The sequence below is a fragment of the Phalaenopsis equestris genome, unplaced genomic scaffold, assembly GCF_001263595.1.
Source record: "Phalaenopsis equestris unplaced genomic scaffold, ASM126359v1 Scaffold000428, whole genome shotgun sequence".
NCBI classification, from domain to species: Eukaryota; Viridiplantae; Streptophyta; class Magnoliopsida; order Asparagales; family Orchidaceae; genus Phalaenopsis; species Phalaenopsis equestris.
The window spans coordinates 6,030,018-6,040,549 of record NW_018164869.1 but is presented as its reverse complement, the minus strand read 5'-3'; the positions used below and the strand labels follow the sequence as shown (position 1 = coordinate 6,040,549).

Genomic DNA, 10,532 nt, shown 5'->3' with positions numbered 1-10,532 from the left:
TTATCAAGTTCCATATTCGCCCCACCCTTACATGCCATCCGCCCCTTTTCCACTTATTTATAATGACTGGTGATAACCCTATCGCACTCTCAACTACACTAATAAAATGTGGTTCAATGCCCTTATTGATGACCACACTCGAATGATGTGAGTCAATATCCTAAAAGATAAATCTGAAACTACTCACCTTCAAGAATTTTAACTCCTTCATTTTGACCCAATTTAAAACGTCAATTCAATTCCTTCAATAAGACAATGGCCGTAAATTTTTTAACTCTATTTTAGGTGAATTCTTAGTAAGGGCATTGTTGACCTTAGTTTCGGTGAGGCCTAGTTCTCTCCTTAGGTTTTAGGGTTCTAGCCATAGGAGCTCCTCTATGACCGTCTTAGACTCTTAGTGTTGGGACCCACCTCACTTTAGACCCTTGAAACCGCTTCTTTGCTCCCTCTTAAAGTTCTGCACGTGGTTCCGTATTGCTAGCACGTAATCGGTTGGAGCCAGCGTTAGGAGCTCGAGCGGAGTTCCCATAGGACCACTGGACCTTAGGGCAGCCCCGTGCACGTTTCTGCACCACCGCGCACAAATTCCTCGACTCGTGGCCTCGACGCCTTCAAGTGTTCATCAATCGATCGAAGATGAAGCCAGCTTGCCGAGACGATCGACAACAAGCCAGAATTTCAAAAAGGACCAGGTTCAACACGCTTTCAGCTCAACCGACAACGAAGTTGCCCGAACAACCTCAGATCGCGAAACGGACAGCGTCGATGATTTTGGAACGTCGATTTTGCTAGGAAAGGATGTATATATTGCCAGGGTTCGAAGCACGAGCGAATCTCGTGGGTTCCGACAAGTTTAAATAACAAATTATAAAATTTTGCTTTTCTTTTATTTATTTTATTTTATTTTTTTCCTCCACTTTTCCTACTTAACCCGTGCCCTAGCTCCCATTTCATTTTGGGTGTGGCTTTCTCCTCCTTCCCGCGCCCGCCCCTGGCTCTTTTGCTCGTCCCTTTCTCGCACGAGCCCTAGGGCTCGATCGAGCTACCCATGCGAGCTCCTTGTCCCTCTGCTTTACAAAGTAAAACCTCCTCGTGGGATCGATAACCAGGACTCCATTAGAGCTCTGTATTAGTTGAGTGATACGTATATTTGCGTTGTGAATCTGCGACTCATTGGAAATCTATATTCATACTAAAATCTGAGTTTGCTACATTCGAGCGTTTATAAAGTCGTGGTTAAGTTTTTGGCGCCATTGTCGGGGAGGTAAAAGTAAAATTTTTGGTAGTGCTTGAAAACTTATATTTGTATTACAAATTATAATTGTGTGTGCTTGTTATTATTAGTGTGCTTATTGCAATCGTGTATGCGTAGATTCGAATCTGAAAATTTAATACCTTACAATTCTGAATTGGAACAAAATGTCAAAAAGATTCGAAAACAAAAGAGAGAACTTAGAAACTTCAATCAAATGGCGAACAATCAAGAAATTAAAAATAAAAATCAACCGAGACTTTTAAGAGATTATGCTAACCCTACATTAGACGAAATTCACTTAACTATCCAAAACCCTAATATAGCTGCTAATTCATTTGAGCTTAAGCCCGCTATTATCTAAATGGTACAGAACAATCAATTCGGTGGATCATCGAACAAAGACCCAAATTTACATCTTGCGAGTTTTCTAGAACTACGTGTCACATTTAGATACGATGGAGTGTCAAACGATGCTGTTAGACTCAGACTTTTTCCATTTCACTAAGGGACAAGGCTAAGGCTTGATTAAATTCGTTAACACATAGATCTATTAGATCTTGGGGAGAACTTTCACAAAGATTCTTACTTTTCACCATCAAAACTACTAAACTTAGAAATGACATAACCTCTTTTAGTCAATTCGATGGAGAATCAATATATGAGTCTTGGAAAAGATTTAAAGATTTTCTTAGGAAATGTCCACATCACGTTTTACAATATTGGATAATAATTCAAACCTTTTACAATAAATTGGTAGGATCTCTTAGATCACTTAGATCGATTATAGATGTTGTTGTTGGTGGTTCATTAATGTCAAAATATTTTGATGAGACTTATGTTTTAATTGAAGAAATGACCACTAATAATTTTCAATAGTCCGCTGATAGGGTTAATCCTAAGAAAGTAGCCAGTATTCATGACTCTGATGCTGTTACTATGATAGTTTCTCAAATAGCTGCTCTTTCGAAGAAAATTCATTAGGACAAATCATCGATGCTCAATCTTCATACGAGACCTTAAATGCAATAAATAACAAACAGAATAATTTTTATTCGAACTATTATAATCTTGGTTGGAAGAATCATCCAAATTTAAATTAGAAAAACAACACTGCTACTAATCCTCAGTGGGGAACAACCAAGTAAACCCATCAGAAAACTTGAACAACCAGGGAAATATGAATTATAGACTTTCTAATCCTCCAGGTTTTTATAGTAATCAACGATTCAAGGAAAAGAAGTTGTCTATGAAAGAAATAGTTGTGAATCAACTTGGACATATTGCTACTACACTTAAAAATAAACCTTCAGGAACACTCTCTAGCAATGTTGAAGTAACTCTGAAAGATCAAGATAAAGATCAAATCAAGGCGATTCAATTGAGAAGTGGAAAAGAATTGGAAACAATGGTTCAAAAAGAAATTGAAGTTGAACCTAAAAAGGTGGAAACTGAAAAGGAGAACGAGAATTTATATCCAGACTTGGAATATCCTTTAAAATCAATGAAAATTACTGTTGAAAGACCACCACCACTGTTTCCTCAAAGATTAAAGCAACAAGACAAAGGAAAAAGATTTGCTAAATTCTTAGAAATCTTGAACAAATTATCTGTGAATATTCCCTTCGTTGAAGCTCTGGAAAAGATGTCTGATTATGTTAAATTTATGAAGGATATACTCGACAAAAAAAGGAAGTTGCTAGATCATGAGACTGTCGCACTCAGTGAGGAGTGTAGTGTTATAATTCAGAAAGTTTCCTGAAAAACTTAAAAATCCTGGTAGTTTTACTATCTCGTGCGCTATAGGTGAAAAGTTTTATGGACGAGCACTGTGTGATTTGGAAGCTAGTATAAATCTTATGTCTTTATCAACCTTTAAGAGATTGAGAATAGAAGAGATTATACCAACTTCTGTAACTCTCCAGTTAGTTGATCGATCTATCACTCATCCTAAGGGAGTCGTAGAAGATGTTTTGGTCAAGATTGATAAACTCATCTTTCCTGTAGACTTCATTATCTTAGATATGGAAGAAGATAAGGAAATACCTATTATTTTGGGAAGATCATTTTTAGCTACAGGAAGAGCCATGATTGATATTCAAAGAGGTGAATTAACTATGAGAGTGAATGATCAAGAGGTGACATTCAACATTTCAAAGTCGATGAAATATCCCTCAATAGAAAGAGATGATGAATGCTTCAGAATGGAAACATGTGACCACTTGAGAGAGGAATATTTCAAGGAAAAACTTGAAGAGAAAACTAAATATGAAGAATCGAGTAAGAATTACGATGAGATCGAAGATGATTCTGATGAGACTGATAATGAAGAAATAGAATATGTTCAGGAAAAATTTGAACTGTTTGATTCAACATAAACTGAAAAAAGAGTCGTGATTCTATCTATTGTGAAACCTCCTGAACTCGAAATGAAAACTCTTCCAAAACATCTGAAATATGCATTTTTAGGGGAACTGTCAACATTACCCATTATCGTATCCTCAGATCTAAATGAGCTACAAGAACAAAAATTACTGGATACGCTAAAGAAATACAAGAGAGTTTTTGGTTGGACTTTGGCTGATGTCAATGGAATTTGCCCTTTTATTTGTATACACAGAATTTTACTGGATGATGAACATAAACCTAGAGTAATCCACATAGGAGACTGAACCCAATGATAAAGAAGTAGTAAAGAAAGATATTTTAAAGTGGTTAGATGTCGGAATCATATATCATATTTTTTATAGTGTTTGGGTAAGTCCAATTCATTGTGTTCCTAAGAAAGGAGAAGTGAATACTGACATAAATGAGAAGAATGAAGTAATATCAACAAGACAAGTCACTGGTTGACGAATATGTATTGATTAAAGAAAACTAAATGCTGTCACCAGGAAAGATCACTTTCCTTTGCCTTTCCTAGACCAAATGTTAGACAGACTTGTTGGGCATAAGATATACCGGTTATCATCAAATACATATTTCTCCTGAAGATCAAGAGAAAACTATATTTAGTAGCCTGTATGGAACACTTGCTTTCAGAAGAATATCTTTTGGTTATGTAACGCACCTGCAACATTTCAAAGATGTATGATGTTAATATTCAACAATTTGATAGATGATGGAATAGAAGTGTTTATGAACGATTTCTCAGTATTTGGAGACTCATTTAATGTATGTCTAAGTCACCTTGAAAAAATTTTAGAGATATGCGAAAAAACAAACTTATTCTTAAACTATGAGAAATATCAATTTATGGTTGCAGGAGGAATTGTAATTGGACATAAAATATCTGAAAATGACATGGAAGTAGACCCTGCAAATATCCAAATTATAGAAAAATTACCACCTCCTACCACAGTGAGAGGGGTAAGAAGCTTCTTGGGACATGTTGGATTCTACAGGCGATATATCAAAGATTTTAAAAAAATAACTAAGCCTCTATGACAACTTTTGAAAAAAGACAGAAAGTTTGATTTCAACGAAGAATGTTTAAAGGCTTTAGACTCATTAAAGGAAAAATCAATCGTTGCTCCTATAATAGTTTCACCCGATTGGAAAAAATCATTTGAATTAATATGTGATGCAAGCGATTATGATATTGGAGTTCAAAGTGATATCTACGCAAGCAAAACTCTCACTGATGCTCAAATTAACTACACTACCACAGAAAGAGAGTTACTAGCTATTATTTATGCCTTTGAAAAATTCATATCATACTTGATTAGAGCTAAATGTATTGTACATACGGATCATTCTGCTATAAAATATTAATGCAAAAGAAGAATGTTAAACATAGACTAATTCGATGGATACTCTTAATGCAAGAATTTGATTTAGTGATAGTCGATAGAAAAAGGATTGATAACCAAATAGCTGATCATCTATCTAGACTCGAACCACATAAATTGTCTGAATTCGAAAAAGAGAAGCGAAACTTTCTCTGATGAACAATTGTATAACATCAATATCGAAAATTCACCGTGGTATGTTGATATTGTGTATTACATTGTGAGTAATATTCTGCCCCTTGATTTGACAACGCAACAACTGAAAAAATTTATTTATGCGCCAAATCTTATTATTGGGACGATCATTATTTATACAAGCAATGTAAATATCTTATTATTAGGAGATGTGTACCTTATGAGGAGACTGAACAAATTATTCGAAGATGTCATGATTCTGAATTCAGAAGACATTTTGGAATTGATAAAACTGCACATAAGATTTTACAATCTGGATTTTTTTGGCTTACGATTTTTATAAATATTTATAGATTCATCAAATTCTGTGATCGATGTCAAAGAGTAGGCAATATATCTAAAAGAAATGAAATACCTCTAAATTTTACATTTTAAGTTAAATTTTTTTATGCTTGAGGATTAGATTTCATGGGACCATTTATTTCTTCATTTAAAAATTTATATATATTAATTGCTGTGGGTTATGTATCTAAATGGATTGAAGCACTAGTTTTACTAAAATGTGATGCTAGAAGTGTTTCAAGATTTTTAATGAAAAATATTTTCACAAGATATGGAATGCCTAGAATAATTATCACTGATGAAGGATCTCATTTTAAGAATAACCTGATTCAGAGATTGGTTGCAAAATACAATATTATGCATAGAATCTCTACAGCTTATCATCCTCAAACTAATGGCTTAGTTGAAGTATCTAATAGTGAAATCAAAAAAAAATTGGAAAAAGCCATTAATCCTAATAAACTAGATTGGTCTGCTCGACTGGAAAAAGTCATTAATCCCGATAAAGTCGCGGTCAAGTTTTTGTATATTTGGAAGCTGTCATATTGTTAAGGTGGAGCCCAGTAGAGAAATTAAATATAAAAAAAGGAAACCTATAACTGTTCCCGCCTCTTGTTGCTTGTGCAAATAAGGAAGGATAGGGTCCCGGCTTTATAATTATTGCTTCTGCGGGATAGGAGGCGTGAAGAAAAGATTCCTACACTTCTCTTATTAATTGTTGAATTTGGTGGGGCATAAGTATAAGGAACAGCAGTTATTTTGCTGTTTTTTTTCTTCTTCTATTACTTACGGTGAAGAGAGAAGAGAGTGGAAGAAGGGATCGCAACTCCCTCTAGCAGCCGAACTTCAGGCATCGCAAGTGGCTTTCTCCTTTGCAGTTTTCGTTTGTGGCTTGCGGGAGAAGCAGAGAGTGATTGGAAGGCTTGTCTTCCTGGTTTGTTTTTTCTTCTTCGGTGGGGCTCTCGTGTAGAGAGAGAAGAAGAAAGAAGTTCTTTCTTGTAAGTCTTCGTGATCGTATGAATTCCTCATATAGTAAAATTTTCTGCAAATCTGTAGACGTAGGTGTGAATTTTCTCGTTCCAAACTTTTATTTTCTTGCCATTGACTTTTTGCACAACACATATCATTAAGTTAAGGTATCTGAGTGTATAACAACCACTAACGTTTTCCTGAATATACTAAATCAGGATAAAATTCATAGTCTTATTAATTGATATGGTTATATACACTTATTATATAGTCCTGGTGTCAAGCTAAGCGCCAAATAATAGCAACTGTCACTCCTTATAAACACAATATTATTACCTTTGGAACCACGGTAAATTATCACATATAAGTTATGTCTTTTATGTAAGATATAATTTATAAATAAATAAATGAAGTGTTCCATAATCCAATAATTTGAATATCTTAAGTAAACTGATTTATGCACAGAACACTTGGCTAGCCTAGGAATAACTTATATGTTTTGATAAATCTGATTAGTTATAAACTTCATTCGATAACTTTATAAATTTCAATATGTTTTTACTTGATTATCCTATCTTAAAAGATTAGAAATTGTATGGGGATGACATTATGATTAAATTTTAGTGATCTACGTTAACCCTAAATCCTCCATAGATTATCTTTATTTAACTTACTTAAATTGAAAATATATTGGATTAAAATAATTAAGACACAAGTTAACCATAGAATTAAATTTATCATTTATTATCATATCTGTAATTTAACTTAATTATGGTATTAAAATCTTCATAAGTGATTCGATATCTCGGGGCTCATCTTTTTTTTATATCAAGTTTAAAATATTTATATGATAACGCGTTAGTATAACGATATGAAGTAAATCGAATCACTTCATAAAACGGTATGCTATATTTCGTCAATTGCATTACTAGGTTTATAACAACATTAGTATAACTGGTATATATAAATTATAGCAATTGAAAATACCTCTTATATATACATATTGTATATTAATTGCTATTATTCGCAGGTCATACATTTCATATCGTACTAATTAACGATATGAAGTTTAAATAAAATTGATAAATTTTATTGAACGTATTTACAAGTTTTGTTTTAATAAAGTTTTACGATAACAATTTTTATAATAAACACAAGTAATGTTAACCTATTAAAATGAAGTATGTACTAACTAATAATTATATTAATATATATTAAAGCAAACACAAAGTTGATCATACAATTGTATGGTTTTACGAATCTACATGAAACGAAAATTGTGCAACCGTTTTTATCCATAAATCACTTCTCTTATATATATTTGAATTTGTTTAGAGATATATTGAACATTCTGTGTTATTATTAAGTCATAATTCATAAATGCTGAAGGTTTATTTTACTACCTTACTGAAAAATGCATAAGGCCTGATTTACGACTTTTATGCCTAATAAGCGTTTATATGGTCATTAATGTGGATAAACCCTAATATAAATTAACACATATACTTACGGGTTGTAATAATTATTAAGCACATAACTCAATATTTGTTTTGGGTAACATTTATAGATATGTGGATCTAATCAATTATATATACAACAAATATATCCAAGTAATTTACATAAACTACAATTTTGTTAATTATACGACCCGAAAATAAACCTTCAGCATTTATATTAACATACAATGGTCAACTCCTTATATCAAAATATATTATGTTGTCGGGCAAGTAAAATATTATTATTGCAAATAAAGATTCTTTTCTTACATACATTAAATTCCTCTTAGTAGCACTATTACCCAAATTGTTAATGAGATATTATGGAGTCCAACCCAATATCTCATAACTGAAAGCTGAAACTCTAAAATAGTTTAAAACTAATATGACATGCATAACCCAAACAAAGAAACCCTAAAGCTAAAACTCTCAAATAGTTTAAAACTAACATGAGCATTGATAAAACTGTCGGACAGTGTACACAGTCTGAATTATAGATAGAGCCATGAAAAATGAATCGTCTAAAAAGGTGAAGACCCAAGGATTCTTAAGATGTGTTGAGAATGAGGTGAAGTCCCAATTCTGAAGATATGTCTGAACAAGGATCGCCCTCGCCGCCCTCCGCCAGTGCATCCTTTTATTACAGTAACTATTCAGCCTACTATTCACATCGACCGGTATATCAACTGTGTTAACAGTCAAAGTTGCTCCCTTTTTAATCCTGTTAAACAGGGTGACTATATTTTCATCATAGCCCACCCACCCCATAATAATCTTTTCAGTCCTTAACAAAGCAACATTGTCGATAGATTTGATGAGTCCATCCATGAAAAAGACGTACGTTGTCACTTCGTTGGTTGGAGCCATATGCAAGTGCTCGAAGGACATGAGATTGAACAGGATTGACTCAGTGTTGTCATCAATGTCTAGCGGCGGTAGTGATAGAACGTCGTCATTAAAACTTGTGTCTCTAAAGGACTTAGTGTTGCTCTTAAGGAATGATATTTCAGCATTTCTGAGTTCTGTAGCTGATTGTAAATTCTTCACATTGCTCGGAAGGTACTCTCCCGCACTTGTGAAGATCTTTCCGTAAAGATCCAAGATGTGACAGCTACTTTCGGTTAGCCTCCTCAAGACTTGGTCAGTTAACCCATAAGCAGATAAATCCAAAAAGATGTAGAAATTTTTTATTAGAGAACTTATATCTACAATCTGCTATGATAAAGTTAAGTCAAATGAATGATTAAACATACAGAATCGTAAAGTTAGATAAATTAATTAATAAGAAGATTACCCCCGAACCATCCACAGCTGCCAAAATAGTGAGGGCTAAAAATGAAATCTGGTTCTTGAAGAGTAACTTGTCTTGTTTGAGATCTGAAAGCAAAAAAAATTTTGATTTTCTCATAGCTCCAAAAACAGAATCGTAAAGGTCGTATTCGCTCCCTTCCCCTGCGACGATCCTCTTTTCGGCGAGCATGACCTTTAAGGTGAAGCAGTCGTCGACGATCATTCTCTTAAGGAAGCAGTCTTCCTTATTGTTACAGTAGTCAAGGACGTCGTAAGAAGCGAGGAGACGTGGTTTCACATCTCTAATGATGAAGAGTACATCTTTGGGAGTTCTGGAGGCTTTACCGATGCGGCGGAGGAATTGAAGAAAGGCACGATGTTTGTGTTGCTCAATGCAGAGGGTATCGTCATGACAGTACCAGCCAAAATAGAGAAAAATTATTGCATACATATACCGCATGCAGAGATGCATGCAGTGTCCGATCCTGACCGTAGATCACGGTGATCTACGGTTAGGATGCAATTAGAATTTTTTTGAAAAAAAAAAATTTTAAGTGGGGCCCACCTTGCATACACACAACGCATGCAAAGATGCATGTGGTGTCCAATAATGGTTGTAGATCACGGTGATCTAAGGTCATAATGTATTTCGATTGGCCCAACTTAAATTTTTTTTTTTTTCAAAAAAATTTTGATTGCATCCTGACCGTAGATCACCGTGATCTACGCTTGATGTACTGTCAGGATCGGACACCGCATGCATCTCTGCATGCGGTATATGTATGCAATAATTTTTCCGCCACTATAAGGAAATTGGATGAGATGCTATAGGCAGTTTTGCTCATCCAAAAAGATTGTCGCTTCCTATGAAACGGTTACCAAGGCTTTGCAGAAGAGTTACGGTTTATGTAAGAACAAAGAAAAAGTAGTTGTTCTCTATTACCTGTTCCTTTCGGGCGTGAAGAGTGCAGGTGTAAAAGGCGGAGATTTCCTTGGCTTCAAAACAGATGAATTAAAATAAAAAAGGAATTGCAACCTTTCTTTTTTATTTTTGTTTGGCGTGAGGCTTAGTGAGAAGAAGACTAAAAGACAGAGAGAACAAAAAAAGTTTTTTTTTTATTCGTATTTCATTCTTCCTTTACGGCGGAGGAGGAAGCCTGCAGCAGAAAAAGCCGGCAGCATCGATGAAGAAACAACGGTAAAGGAATACATCAATTTTGTAATTTCTTGAAATTGAGATAAGTGTTTCTTGTAAAT

At 34.3% G+C, this 10,532-nt stretch overlaps 1 protein-coding gene across 1 annotated transcript; it reads right to left on the bottom strand.

Moving 5' to 3' along the window:
* Nucleotides 1–8,429: 8,429 nt before the first annotated feature.
* LOC110027465 lies at nt 8,430–10,457 on the bottom strand. Its single transcript, XM_020728909.1, has 4 exons — nt 10,418–10,457; nt 10,219–10,271; nt 9,280–9,663; nt 8,430–9,197 (listed from the first exon to the last, which is right to left on the bottom strand). The coding sequence occupies exons 1-4, from the start codon at nt 10,455–10,457 to the stop codon at nt 8,430–8,432; spliced, it is 1,245 nt and encodes a 414-aa protein (XP_020584568.1).
* Between the last annotated feature and the right edge of the window lie 75 nt (nt 10,458–10,532).